This window comes from Heteronotia binoei, chromosome 5 (assembly GCF_032191835.1).
Source record: "Heteronotia binoei isolate CCM8104 ecotype False Entrance Well chromosome 5, APGP_CSIRO_Hbin_v1, whole genome shotgun sequence".
In the NCBI taxonomy this organism is placed as follows: Eukaryota; Metazoa; Chordata; class Lepidosauria; order Squamata; family Gekkonidae; genus Heteronotia; species Heteronotia binoei.
This window is the reverse complement of record NC_083227.1, coordinates 96,135,733-96,150,885: the sequence shown is the minus strand read 5'-3', so window position 1 is coordinate 96,150,885 and position 15,153 is coordinate 96,135,733. Positions and strand designations below refer to the sequence as shown.

The following is a 15,153-nucleotide window of genomic DNA, read 5'->3' as shown; positions in this document are numbered from 1 at the left end:
TCCTTGGAGAAACTTTCCCATTTTGGAGAGGGAATCTATGACATTAAAGCCTATTAAGGGTATACATCTGACAAACATAGAAAACTCACAAGTCCAAAATTAGGGTATTTATATAAAATTTTTGCAAACCTGCCCTTCTTCCAGAAATCTGTGACATGGTTCGCTGCTTGTATTTCTTCCACTAGCCAAAGCACAGAAGCTTAGATTTTCTAATCAAGATGAATCACATGGTATTTACAAAAGACAGTGTACTGCTATGCCTATTTTTATAAACTTTATTTTTACTGTTTCCCACTTATTGTGCCAAAGTCGCAGTCAGATGGACCAATGAGTAAAATCAGTGGGACTTACTCCAAATAAACTGGTTTCAGATTGATCTGCAAAACTGTAAACACATGGATGTGTTAAGTGTTAATCTATTATACATATGAATGAATTGGTTTAAAAAATCAGATTTAAAACTCTTCATCACATTAGCTTGATGCTGTTACTTTGAATTTCCCCCTTCAACTTTAACTTCACTGCACTCTGTCAATTACATCTTTTTCCTATAAAATGACACAAGAGAATGGGACCAGTGCAGCTCTAAGTTTATTAGATATGTTGTGCTCCCTCTGCTGATTCTGTAGCAACATAGCAAGCTAGCACAGAAAATCATTATTTTGTGGACAAGGGTCTTGGTTAGTGTGTGTTGGTATAGCAAGAGACAATGGAAAACAGAAACATTACTATTTACTTGCTGTTCTCTAAACAACTGCAGTGACATTAGCAGCCAAAGGAGGGATACAGTGCGCCAAAGCAGAATATACTCTACTTTACCTCATGGTAGAATTTGGTGGCAGCCAAGTAACTGTCTATTGGGGATGATAATAAGTGGAACCAGCCATAATGTGGAGATGGCAACAAATTAAATGCCACCACACCCAAACTTACATAGATCCCATGGGGGGTGGCTCCTCTCTTGCAATATTAATAGAATAGTATATATTTATGTACCGTAGCAGTTACCTCTGGGCAGACACAGCTTCAGAACTGGTTGGTAAGAACACCCAATACTCTTGGGGGGTGGGGTGGAGAATAGCAACAGAGTTCTTTCACATATTAATTGTAAACTTTCATACTGTTCTTGCATCAACAGAAGCCTCTTGAAGAACCTTATCAATTAACCTGTACTGTTTCATTAGAATCCTGTTCACCTCTGTGCACAAACAGTGATTATTTACCGCTTTAATACGTAGGATTTAACATTCCTATGTATAAACTGCAAGGTGGCTTGTTCAGAATGTCCTGCTTTCAAAGCCAGCTATGAAAACATTACAATTAATGTATATGTTCCTGTCCCAGAATGGAAATACCCAAATATTTCCGTTGCTATACAAGCTCTGATTCTGTGAAGGTGCTGAATTAAACACAGCACAATTTAGTCTTATCCCCTGGAGTGCACCACATGCATAGAGTAGGATTGTCTATTGTAGGTAGCACAACAAAATGGATTGCACCTGGTACAGCCGACACAACTGCAAAGCACAAAGAAAACTGTTGGTGGAAGATGCACTTTATTCACATCCCTGCACCATTCCCTAGACACACCTGACCTTCTCAGTGGTTCCACATGATCAGATTGTTAGATATTCTGTATACAGTGTCACAATTTAAATATACATAAAACCCACATTTACCTACTTTTCCTTTTCTTTTTGCTCTTCTTCCCTTACGGGTTTGTGCTTTTCCTCTGCTGGTTTTGTAAAACCGATATTAAAACAGGATGTTGTGGCCGCTTCCTTTTGACAGCTGTAGGGACAGAAATCACTAGTTTTTGCCTGTCTAGGATGTTTTCTGTGTCTAGAATGCAGACATTCAAGTTAGTGGAGAGCCATCGTGGATTACAGTAATGAGTAATTTGTTATCTGGCATGTTTTTCATACCGTGATGATTTCATTTGTGGTGTTATTGGCATTGAAATAACATGGAAAAACCACAGTGAAATTCTTAAAACTTTAATACTGTTTTAGGTACAATTCCTGTATGATTATTTATTTTACAAGGAATGTAATTGCTTTTCTGGTCAGCAAAAAGTTCACTGTAAATAAGGGTTCTTTTACCCTAGTCTTTGTCCAACTGCTCAGGGTAGGTCTTCCATCTGTCCTGCAAGGCGGGGGTAGGCTGACAGAGAACAACTAGACTAGATGAAGGTCACTTAGTGGGTTTCACAGCATAGTGGGGAGCTGAACGCTGTCTTCCCAGCCTTATTGTGGCCATCTAATTGCTGGATTTCTATAATATTGGGAACAACACTAGAAATGAAGCCAGGTAACTTATCCAAGCAGTAGCACACATTTTACATTTTATAATTTTTATTGTTTTAAACTACAAAAGAAAGAAGCATTACAAAGAATACATTAAAAAGGGCAAAAGGGGGGAAAGGGGCATTAACAGAATGAGGAAAACAGAAACAGAAACCAGTACAAATATATCAATTATAATTCCACCTCCTAATAAAATACTCAAATCATTCTACCTACAAGTATAAAAATCTCCATAAATTTTACCTTCCTTCCATTACCAGGAAAGAAAAAAAATAAAAACTTCTTTTAATAAACTAGTAATAGCAATGTAAATCTTAAACATTTCTTCTTAAACACAAATAGATATAACAAGTTTAAAAAAACAAAAAAATGTTTCAAATCTTTCTCAATGCCAATTTTATCTAATTTACCTTAAGCCTATTATAAGCACAAATTAGATTATTGGTTTAACAAGATCCTTATTAAAACAAGCACATAGGAATCATTTCTTTTTCCTTAGTAAATTTCATAAGATACAACTGAATAATTTGTCTATCTCAGTCTATAGCATTTCTCCAAATAACATATTAAAAACAAATCTACCAAATTACCAAACCTACCAGATTACACAGCAATTAGGCTATCTGCCTTTTCAACCCTTAATCCAACTCTTACACCGTTATAAGCAATTTCACTAAGTAGGCATACTGTAAATACATCTACTATATAGAGAAATATGTTATCTGCACTCATTAACATTAATCCCAAATGACTATGTATTTAATTACAATTTTACCAACTCTCTACTTCTTCAAAATCTCCCTTGTTCTTTTAAAATCGAACATATGTTCATTATTAATGGTTACATGTTTGTTTATCCACAAGGAAAAAAAGAACCCAAAGAATCCTTCTTCCCAAAGGTTAAAAACTTTTAAGTTCCTTTAATTTCTGCACCCATATTACATCCGAGGCACCCCATTTAGTCACAGTTACCTTTTAAAATCATCACCACTTCTTAATCAGAGTTTTATGTCCAGCCATTCACAAAAATAAAAGAAAAAATCCAAAATCCTTTTTCCGAAAAGCTTTCCATATCTTGATTTGTTGATTGGAGTGCAACTTTTCTCTTCTCAACATGGCCTGCCCCCTCAACCACAGGAGGAAAAATTCAACACCATTTTTCCCTCTCAGCTTAATTCCACTGGGTCTTGATTTCCGGCCTGGTTTTAAAACTGTGACACAGGAGACCATCTTAATTTTCCTTTGTTTATTTCGAATCGTATCACTTTCTCCTTCCAATTTCAGAGCCGTCAGTATACTCTCTTTAGCATTCAGCCCCTGTAGGTTTGCAATTTCATTAGCTGTCAGCATAAAACCACTCATTTGGTCTTTAAGGAGCTGCATAAATGAGATAAGATCTTCTTTCAGAGAAACGAGATTTGAACAGATATCTTTTCCATGAGGCATTTCGCTAGGCAGTGCCATTTTTCTCCGATAACAAAACTCAGTCTCTTAGATCAGATTGTAAAGTAGCTTCAAGCTCCTGCTAATCCACATTCCACGTTAGCTCCATCTGAAGTTTTAAATGCCATTCTTTCAAATACAGTCAGGTGATAGAGAGAGCTGTCTCTAAAATATATCTCCTTTGTGTTCAGATCATATTGCGACCTCTTAATGATCTCTTTAGTATGTGTCCAATTATAATCCGGGTCAATTTTAGTAAATGTATTCAATCCAATTTAAATAGTTGACTGCTCATGACATTCCAAGGCCTCTTGTTCTTCTTTTGAGCTAGTCTCTCGTTGTTATGCAGAGTGACCCATCAGGGAGTAGAATTAGAAAAACACCTACTTGTTAAGTAGAATCATCACTTTAGGAGTAGAAGAACACTACTTCAAAGACGTACTGGAGGAAACAAAAGCAAGAAAGCGGTTGGGCGTTCTTCTTTTTCTGCTGACATGCCAGCTTTCATGGCCGCGGAGCTTCGGGATATACAGGAAACACAGAGGCAGCTGCCGCTGAACCCCTCTCTTCCCGTAAAAAACCCATGCCGAAGAAAAAGCCTCTCCGGGCTTTTTCTATGGGGACATCACTTCTGTGACACCCCTCCAACAGCCAGACTCAGAGTTGCCACAGAGAGGTGATCTGCAAGCCCCTCTAAAGCCAAGATGACGGAGCCCGAAAGTTTCAGTATCACACATTTTAATGTGCTCATTTTAAAAACTATTTTGATGGTTTATATGGCAATTTTATTTTTTACTGCCAAGTTATATTGCTCATTCATAGAAGGATAATAGCAATATGAATTCTCAGCATGCTTCCATCTGTTGATACTTAAATCTGGAGACTGGGGCCATGGACAGACAAAATGGATATTTCTACAAATCTGAAAAAGCCCCAGGATTGAGGAAAAATCTGAAATCTTAAAAAAGGACATGGGGTTACCTTCTTCCAATAGAGGGAATGCTTGTAACTGTCTTATTTTCGTAATAAATGCCCTCTCTGTGGCCTGAGGCCATTGTTAGGCGACCACAACAGTACTGTTAGTCTTCAAATCTTGGTTTCTGTCAGTAAAAGACAGGAAGGAGGTAAGGCCCTTTCCAGGGCTCTTTTGGCTTTTGACGGAAGACTCATTGGAGCCAGACATGGCAGCAATTACTAGAAAACTTAACACCATTTATCTAGATTATTTATTTACTTCATTTATGCCCCACCTTTTCCACAATGGGGACCGAAAGCAGTTTCCATCATTCTCCTCCTCTATTTTATCCTTACAACCATGCTATGAGGCACGTTAAGCTGAGAATGTGTAACTGGCTCAAGGTCACCCAGTGAATTTCCATGGCAGAGTGGGGATTGGAGTATTGGTCTCCCAGATCCTAGTCTGAAACTCTAACCACTACACCCACTCTGGCTTTTGTAGGGTAGCTACTGTTGAATAATACCAAGCAGCCAGGCTATCCATGGCTAATGTAGTGGCACTGCCAGTGTGCAGCATCATTATTGGTGGAAGCTGCAGGATTGGCAGGGACACTGTGAGAGTAACTGTCAGTCTTGTTGTTTCTGCAGCCTTTAATGTAGAGACTTCAATGTTGTGTGGTTCCTAAAATTTCCTTTTAAGCCTTGGAAATGCAGGGAGATATCACAGAAAGATGTTCTTATCTGTGATTTGTCTCCTCAAACAACACAGATTATTGTGATTTGTCTCCTCAAATAACACAGATCGTTGTGATTTGTCTCCTCAAATAACAGAGAGCAGTTTCAAAAACTTCATCTATCCATCTCTTCACCAGCATGCTCCTTTTCTGAACCATTAGATTTTATTAGATTTTACTTAGTGTGGCCATTAGATTTTATTTTTGAAGCAGAAATGGCTAATTTATGGACAACTACATGTTTTCCACAGTCCACAGCTGATGTGGCAGCATTTTATTGACTTCATAGCTAGTTTTCATTTTATATTTTCATAGAGATACAAAAGTGTTTCAAACAAAAATAAACTAAGCCTACTGAAAATCATAAATGTTATGCTGAATTGTTTGTATCTGATTTTTTAAAAACATCCTATTTAATCAACGTTAAATACTTTGGTATATAAAAATTCCAAAACAAGAAAAGAACAGATGATATTATATCACTGAATCCTCAAACCATGAGAAAAAGGATGTGGCAGTACAGCAGTGTTTTCCAGCTAGCACAGATAATCATTTGTTTTGAGATTGTGGTTTGAAAATATTAAGTCTGACTGGCTGCTAACATTTTAACAGTGACCCAGCAAAATTCAGTGATTGGTTCAGTCCACTGATTCTTTCCTTCCAATTTAGGAGTTGGTTTTTATACCGTGCCTTTCATTACCCAAAGGAATCTCCAAGCAGCTTACAATTTCCTTCCCTTCCTCTCCCACAGCAGACACCCTATGTGGTAGGTGGGACTGAGAGAGCTTTAAGAGAACTGTGACTGACCCAAGATCACCCAGCTGACTGCATGGGAAGGAGTGGGAAAATCAAGCCCAGTTCTTCAGATTAGAGTCCGCTGCTCTTAACTGCAGTACCAGACTGGCTCTCCATTGTATACATGGAGTGGATTCTAAGCTCCTTCCCTAGAGTGAACAGCAAGAGAGATCTTGGCAGGACCTTCCACTTTCATACCTTTACTGCTCACTTTCATTTGCTTTGTAGCCGGGCACATAGGAACAATCTGCTCAAGAGCATCAGAGGGGGAGGGCTTTGCATTGATATTTCCACTAGGTAACAAAGAGTTGGAATTCTTGGTGATTGATGGAGCCCTTTGCATAAGATGTGAGAAGGTGTGCGTGCATGTAATAGGAGTCCTTGGGATCAGGGAAATGCAAAGCTTTTGTGGTTTCAAATGGACCTTCAGTTGCCTGTTATTGACCTGAAGTCTTAGGAACTGATGGGATACAAGCATAAAGTGCATGAATAAATAAGTATATTCTATAAAGAAAGCTGGTGGGGGGGAACACATCTTTCCCTCACTATCTTCAGTTCTTCCCTCAAATACATCTACGCTTCCTGACTCTGTCCAGTTTTGCACTAGACCTTTAATCCTGGTTTATCTCTGTCCCCAAGCTGACATTCTACACTAAAATCATAGAATCGTAGAGTCATAGAGTTGGTTTCTCTGATTCTAGTGCAGAATGCCAGTTTGGGGACTGGGCTAAACCAGGATTAATGGTTTCCCTCCAATGAATTCTGAGAGTTGTTGTTTGAAGAACATGCTGGAAATTTTGTTAAAAATGTACAGATCCTTTCCAATGCTCCCTCTAAGCTGTGGAGTCTTGTGAGTAAAAATCTTACTTCGTGAGCTACTAGCATTTAAGTTGTGAGCTACTGCATAAATTAGTTTGCTCTGGGGCCATTTTTCCTAAGCTAAGACAAAAATATGTGAGCCAGAGGCTAAAAAACTGTGAGCTAGCTCACACTAATTAAGCTTAGAGGAAACATTCATAGAACTGCAGAACTTCCAGGGTTTCCTAAGGATAGGGAAACACTGCTCAAATTGGTTTGTTTGTATGGTGAAGATGTCTCTTCATCCCTTCTACCTTTTTGAACTTCCACTCTAACTTGTTTTTTCTGGATCTAGTTTTAGCAAAAGTATTAACAGTCAAAAGTGTTGTGTGGGATATGCGGCACCTGTTTACTTTATCCTGACAAAGAAAGGCATAATCACTGAAATAGATTCTTTCAGCCTACTCCCAGATGTGTTTACTCAGGAAGCTCTATTGATTCCAGTGGGGTTTATTTCCAAATAAGTGTGTTTAGGATTGCAAATCTCAAGGCATGCCCAGGCTCACCCCAGTCACAGAGTACATCTGCTGCCTTAACAGTGGCACCAGCTACTGTGAAATGTTTGTATATGTCACAGAGGAAGTTAAAAGTTGACACAAGCCTCTCCTCCTTATTCTTATAATGTTAAGAGTCGATAAAACTTTGCTGCTTTGGGGCAGAAAGACCAAGCAGTGTTAGCTCATTCAGAGTAAACAGAATCAAACAGATTTTTATTACATAAAGGTGTAAAGTCCACACATGCCAATAGGTCCCAAGTTCAAGTGAAATACCCAAGCCAGCTAAACTCTTTAAAGTTCCTGATGTTTGTTCTAATATCAGAAGGCTTCTTTAAAAAGAAAAAAGATAGAGAAAATGTTCCTAATAAGCAGCATCCTATATGAATATTGTACCTTTACCCTGCTCCACATATCCGCATTTCTCTGTTGTGTTGCTATATACCCAACTGGGGATTGGCAGCCCTATCACCAGCTAAACAACGGAGAGATTTAAGAGCTGGTGCAGTTGTGAGCTTGGAAATTCCCAGTTTGACCCTAACAATTCTGCTCATGTTATGTAGTAAGAATTGGTTAAATTGGTTAAAGGACTGGAACTACAGTGTTACAATAGTGAGACTTATATCTATAGTTAGGGCTTAATTCAAAGGCTTATTTTTAACGAGTTGGGTCCAGATTCCTTGGGTTTCCTGTAGCCACACAGAGGTTTCAGGGAATGGCATTTAAAAAAATAAGCAGAACCCATTTGGGCTAGGAACACCACCATAGGGGAAGGAAGGGCTCTTGCCTCTCCGCCACCCCAAGCCATTTCCCACACCAAAACAGTGCTAGGGGAGTTCTTTCCCTGCTTTTGCTGCTCTACATGAAGTTTGCTGTGCACATGGAGCAGCAAAAATGGGGAAATAACTGCCTGAGGAAAGGAATATGATTGCTTTGAGACTCCTTAAAGTAGAGGAAAGTAGGGTATAAAAACCAATTATTCTTCATTCCCTGTACCAGCTGTATGGCTTTAGGGAACCGATGTTGGATCCAGGGAACCTGGACCCAACTCTTTAAAGTTTGGTGCTGAGACAGGGTGGAATCCAACAGCTGGCTATAATGGTTTTGGTGAAAGCACGTATATCTTCTCACTGCAGGGTCAATAAGGAATGGATGCTAAAATCAATACTTCTGCATTCATATAAAATGGTATTGTGAGGAAATTGTTCCTGGTAGCTTTGTTCACAATGGTGTGAAATATGGAATTTACTCCTTGAGATGCCCCTGCTCCAATAAGTTATCAATGACTGTTCACATATTATACTTGATAAATGCATTACATCACATTAACAGTGCCTCTGTGTTTGAAATCAAATGCAAAAGCTTTCTGTTACAGGATCCAACATATACGCTGGTATAAAGATATTAAGCTGTAAACTGGTGTGGCATTTGTATCTATTAGTACCCCTCCCCCCGCAATGCAAGAAATACAGGTAACACCATGGGTTTTCTCCTAGTTGGAAATGAATGGGAACAACCCAGAAATGCTATGGGTATCTGAAGGGTACAGAAGTAAGAGACTTTCTGTAGAATTTAATTGGTGATTAGAAAGAGAATTAGATGCCACAGAATTAAAAGAGTTCATACTTTCCCATTTTTTTATTTTGAGGCATATATTTTTAAATCAGAAGTAATAATATTCACGTAATAGTCAATGAAATTAAGTAGCAAGTTTGCATGGATCCTTATATGATTCTTACTCTAAACATTACCAAAACTGAATTTGTGCTTTGGCCAGATAGAATCATTTGTTTCACATTAACTGCATTTGCTGTTTTCAGGGTGAAAATATTGGCTAAGATCCAAAAAAACCCTATACTACTAATTCCCTGTGTGCTTTCAACTTGTTCCCACTTTTAAGTTCCATAGCAAGCTGCTTTTGTAGCTGTCTAAGTTAAGCACCTTTTAAGCATCTGGTGAAGCCCATTATATTTACTGTGCTTTAAATATGATTTATCATGTATGCTTCAGCTTATTTTAACATCTTAGTTTTATTATTTACTTATATCTAGATACATTGTCTTACTGTGATCCCCCCTTTTTTCCATTTCAGGGTTTACAATGGTTGACACAGAAATGCCGTTTTGGTCCATGAACTTTGGAATTAGCCCAGTGGACCTTTCTGCAATGGATGATCACTCCCATTCCTTTGATATAAAGCCATTTACCACAGTTGATTTTACCAGCCTTTCCTCACCACATTATGAAGACCTTCCCCTTGCAAGAACTGACCAGACAGCTATTGATTACAAATACGATATGAAACTTCAGGAATGCCAAAGTATGTCATGTTGTGCTATTGTTGCTTAATTGGGTTTAACCTTTGAGAAGAGTTTCTGGGTCTTCAATTCTTACTGATATATATATAGCAAAATGCTTATATCTTCACTGAAAACCACACACAGCAAATAGTCTAGGCCAAGGGTGAGCTTAAGGTCAATCAGAAGTAACCAGTGTCTCTTCAAACATTTAAAAGTGGCTCTCCACCCTCCTGAAATTATTTTCTCATTCTTATGTTCAGAGGTACCACACCAGCCACTGTCTTCTTCTGTGCAGAGGAGGCGGCATGCACATATCTTTGCTCTGGGTGGGAAAACAAACAGCACCACCACCCTTTCCCATCCACCTCTCATTCTCCTCCAGGATGGGAAAGGAGTGTACTGTTGACTTCCCCCCAAAAGCTAGTTTTTTGCCTCTTCCAGAGAAGATATAAAAGTGACTGTATATTTTTCCACTAGAAGGCAAATTACACTTTGGGGTGGGGTGGGGCGGGGGATGGTTTTCTTAGGGAAAACATCACAAAGATTTCCCCACTTGCTCTGCTCTGAAATGCTGTATTTGTACAAACCTCCATTTTGACTGGTGGCTCCCAAAGCTCTTGAAAAAAATCAGGTGGCTCCCAGAAGCATAAAGTCTGCTCTTCCCTCATCTAGATTTTCTAAACCTGTTGCATCACACAATCTGGGATGCAGAGACTGGTTTTGTACCTATAGGGAATTTTGTGGCTACATGAGAAGAACTGAACTTATCTTTATTTTTTTTCTTTAGTTGATCAATCACCTCTTCATTACTTTTAGAAATTTTCACAGCCTTCATCTCCATTTGTAACTATCTATCCCATTTTTGTCCTGCCCTTTCTTCAAAGTGTTCAAGTCAGTATATGGATTTCATCCCATCTCCATTTTATCCTCACAGCCACCAAGTAAAGTAGATTAGGCTCTGAGGATGAGTGGCCTAAGTTAACCAGTAAGCTCCATAGCTGGCAAATTAAAACTGTGCTGCCCTAGTCCTAGTCAGATACTACACTGGACATCAATATACCACAGAGATACCATTTAATATACAATCACACATTTTAAAGAGGGGGAAAGAACCTTTTACATATTTATAACTCTTGAATTAATTCCAGAGAAGTAAAGTTACAAAATTGTTAAAAATGTTATGATATAAGAAATACATTTTGACAGTTTAAATTTTTATTAGTTTTCCAAAGAGTAAAGGGAACAAGGGAAAGGAGAAATAGAAAAATAGATATAATCATCTATAATAATATAGTTAACCTGAATAGAAATACTTCCTTAAATTCACACCTTATCAAATATTGTTATCACTTTACACTATATCAACATACTCTTAGTAAAATATTTTAACGATTGTAAGCCTATGGCTAGGTTATCCACTTAGCTTTAGATTTCGAATATATATGCCATTATACTCTAGATTACAGGAGAAGGGGGCAAAAGTTCACACCAGAGAATCTTAAGTATCTAACCACACATATAGCTTCACCCAAAGTTTTCTTGCTTCTTCCTTAGATTTCTCGGCAAGTAACTGGGATAAATAGTCCATCTCAGCCGTTTCCAGTATTTTCTCCATCGTCCGATCTCGTGGGAATTTCTTGGAATTTCCATTTCTGTGCCAAAAGAATTCTAGCTGCTGTATTAATATGCGCCAATAGATGTCTCATCTTTTTCATATAGTCATCAGGATATATGTTCAATAAGAATAATTCTGGTTTAAATTGAATCTGAGTCTTCAGGATTTTCTGTAATAACTCATGCACCATCTTCCAGTAGTCTTTCACCACCACACAAGACCACCACATATGATAAAAGGACCCAACATGCTTAGTACATTCCCAGCACTTATTTGATATATTTGAATACATTTTAGAGAGATTTGCGGGGTTGCATACCATCTATAAAACATCTTCTACAGTTTTCTTTAAAAGCTACTGTCTTAGTTAATTTGATATTACGTTTCCATAACTTCTCCCATTCCTCTAACATGATATTACGACCTACGTTCTTGGCCCATTGAACCATGCATTCTTTTACAGTCTCGTCTTGCATCTTCATCTGTAATAAATATGAATATAACTTGGAAATTAGCTTGGCTTGAAGCCCCAGGAAAATTTTATCAAATGGGTATTGTTCCCTATTAAAATCTACTATCTTATCTTTAGCTGGACTCTACTTGTGTGCTCAACCACCAACTCTTTTTAATATCCATGTTTTCCAGTTCTTCCTTGGTTTTCAATTGGTTATCTTTTTTCAGCAATTCTTCATATCTATAACTCTGGTTTGGTTTTATAAGATTTGGGGGTGTAAATGCTTCCACAGGAAGCACCCATCTTGGAATTTTCTGATAGATTCTTGGTTTTAACCAAGTTCATGTATGGTACAGGGATTTCCTGAACCAATGATTCTTGAAATACGAATGCCCTTCTAATCTTTGGTAACATAAATACACATGCCAACCCAAAGTAAGATTATGGCCCTCTAACATGAACTGTCTTCTATCATTCGAAAGAACCCAGTCTCTTGCCCATTTCAGCACCGAAGCTCTGTAATATAATTGCCAGTCAGGTAGACCCACGCCCGCTCTTATTTTAGAATCCTGTAATGTCTTCAGTTTAATTCTTGGTTTTTTCTTTCACCAAATAAATTCAGAGACCATTTTGTTCAATTCCTGAAAGAATACATTAGTTAAAAGCCCTGGTGTAGTTTGGGGGGGGGGGGGAAAGCAATCTTGGCAAAATGTTCATTTTTACTGAAGCTATTCTTCCCATTGAGGATAAATTCAAAACTTGCCATTTATCAAGGTCTTTTTTGGTCTCTTAAAGCAGTTTATCATAATTGTCGTCCTTTAAATTACTGCATTTATTTGTAATATGAATGCCCAGATACTTAGCTCTTTTCTCATAAGAAAATGCTGACTTTTGTTGAAGTAGTTGGGATTGTTCTGTCATCATATTCTTAGTTAAAAATTTTGTTTTGTGATAGTTTATCTTCAATCCAGCCCAATGGTCAAATTGATTAATCTTGTTCAGCAAATGTTCAATAGAGTCTATTGGTTGTTCTAGTATAAAAACCAAGTCATCTGCAAAGGCCCTCAGTTTGTATTGTTCACCCTTGATCAACGCTCCCTTAATACTTGAATCTTTTCTTATTTGATTATTCAATGTCTCTAAACACAAAATAAACTAAAGTAGTGACAGTGGACAGCCTTGTCTTGTACCCTTTTGAATAGCAATTGCTTCAGATAATTTGCCATTCACCAACACCTTTTCCATTTGTGAAGAATATATTGATTGTATTGATCTCAAGAAGTTCTCACCACACTTCATATTCTTTAGTTGTCATGACATAAATTGCCAATGAATGTTGTCGAAGGCTTTCTCAGCATTAAAAAAAAAATAATGCTAATTGCTTCTCTGGATGGTTCTCATAATATTCCATTATATTGCGTATTGTTCTGATATTATCTTTCAGATATCTTCTGGGAAGAAATCCTGCCTGATCTTGATGAATCGTGCTCAATAATACTTTCTTTAGACGTTGTGCCAGTATTGAGTGAAAAATTTTGTAATCCACATTTAAGAGAGAGATTGGCCAAACATTCTTTATATCTTTCAAGTCTGTACCCTCTTTAGGAATTAAAGATATTGTGGCTTCTTGCCATGAAGCTGGGATTTGGGCTTTAATTTGGATCTTTTCAATAAGAGATTTAAATGGTAACAACAGACAGTCTTCGCAAGCTTTATCGAACTCTGCAGGCAAACCATCTGGTCCTGAGGACTTACCATTCTTTTGAGATACAATTGCCTCTCCAATTTCTCTTATTGTTATTGGCTCATTTAAAGTTTTCCATTGCTCCTCTGTAAATTTATTAAGATTGTTCTGTTTGAAATATTCTACCAGATCTTCCTTTTGAACTTGTTTGGCTTCATATAATCTTTTGTAGAATCACTCCACAATTTGGCATATCTCCTGTCTTTGGAATTTCTCTTTATTATTTTCATCTTTCAATACCCGAATTATTCTTTTTGCACTCTCTTTTCTCAGTTTGTAGGCTAACCATCTTCCCGACTTGTTGGCATGCTCAAAATAATTCTGTCTAGCAAATCTTAATTTTCTCTCCACCTCCTCTACAAGTAATAGGTTAAGTTGGTGCTGTACTTCTTTAATCTTATTTTGAAACTCCTGTTTTGTAGGTTGTACTTTTAAATTTTTCTCAGCCTGCAACATTAAATTTTGAAAGTTTTCGGTTCTTTCCTTCTTTTTCTTGGCACTAAATCTGATTTGCCAAATATTTAAAGGTTTTCCTCGTTATAGGAGAGTTAAGTCCATTTACATTAATAGAAACAATTGAAGCCATTATGAATTTTTCTTATCACTATCTTTTTTATCTTTTTTAGTCTGAAGTCTTGTTGGGTATTTCCTTGCTCCACTTGGGTCCTCTTCATCTGAGATTTCCTCTTCCTCTTCCTCCTCTTCATCTTTTTTCTTTTTCTTCCCTTCTTTCTTCTCAGTTTTCTCTAAGAAATTCTTGGCTTTAAAGGAAAAGTTAATCCTGTACCTATTTTCTTCATAAGTAAAAAGAAGACCTTCTGGAATTAGCCACGTATACAGTATCTCTCTTTCCTCAAAAAGTTTGTCAAGTCTTGTCGTTTGTCTCCTCTTTTGTCTAATTGGCCATGGTACCTCTCTTAAAATCTTCACCGTGTTTCCTGCAATTGTCACTGCTTTGTCTCTTGTTTGTTTCAAAATGTTGTCTCTGGTTACCTTCCTTGTCAGCTTCAGATGGATTTTGCTAGGTAATTTATTTATTCTCGTGAAACTTGAAGGTACCCGCCTCACCTGGTCAAACTCTTCTTCCATTTTATCAGGAGTCACTTGTAAGATTTCTGAAAGAGCTGCGCTTCAGATTTTTCTTCTGGTACATTTTGAAACCGCAGCATATAAGCTGCTTTGTCCATTTCCAATTGAAGACATCTACTTTCATAAACTTTCTGCTCTTTTTCCAGTTCCACATTTTGAGTGTTATCAGACACTTGTGTATCTAAGGCCTTCAAAGCTTCATTAGTCTCTGCCTTTCTGTTCTCTTGAAGTTCTTGTTTGATCTTTGCCATCTGTTCACCTATATTGTCTACCTTACCAGTCAGTTGTGCTATGGCCATTAAAAGGGTATTTTGCATCTCCTTCATATCCCCCTGCATAGTTGCAGGTGTGAACTTTCCAGGGC

General features: G+C 37.6%; 1 protein-coding gene across 2 annotated transcripts in view; it reads left to right on the top strand.

Moving 5' to 3' along the window:
* The window catches only part of PPARG (peroxisome proliferator activated receptor gamma), a 101,181-nt gene that overhangs the window by 43,688 nt on the left and 42,340 nt on the right, over nt 1-15,153 (top strand). Inside the window, exons 1-2 of one of the 2 annotated variants that reach the window (XM_060239865.1) lie at nt 1,730-1,861; nt 9,680-9,907. In XM_060239865.1, coding sequence (XP_060095848.1) covers nt 9,688-9,907 — 220 coding nt within the window. In that variant the 5' untranslated portion in view covers nt 1,730-1,861; nt 9,680-9,687. Of the gene's footprint in view, nt 1-1,729; nt 1,862-9,679; nt 9,908-15,153 lie in introns of those variants that run through there. The other variant, XM_060239866.1, reaches the window with a different exon arrangement.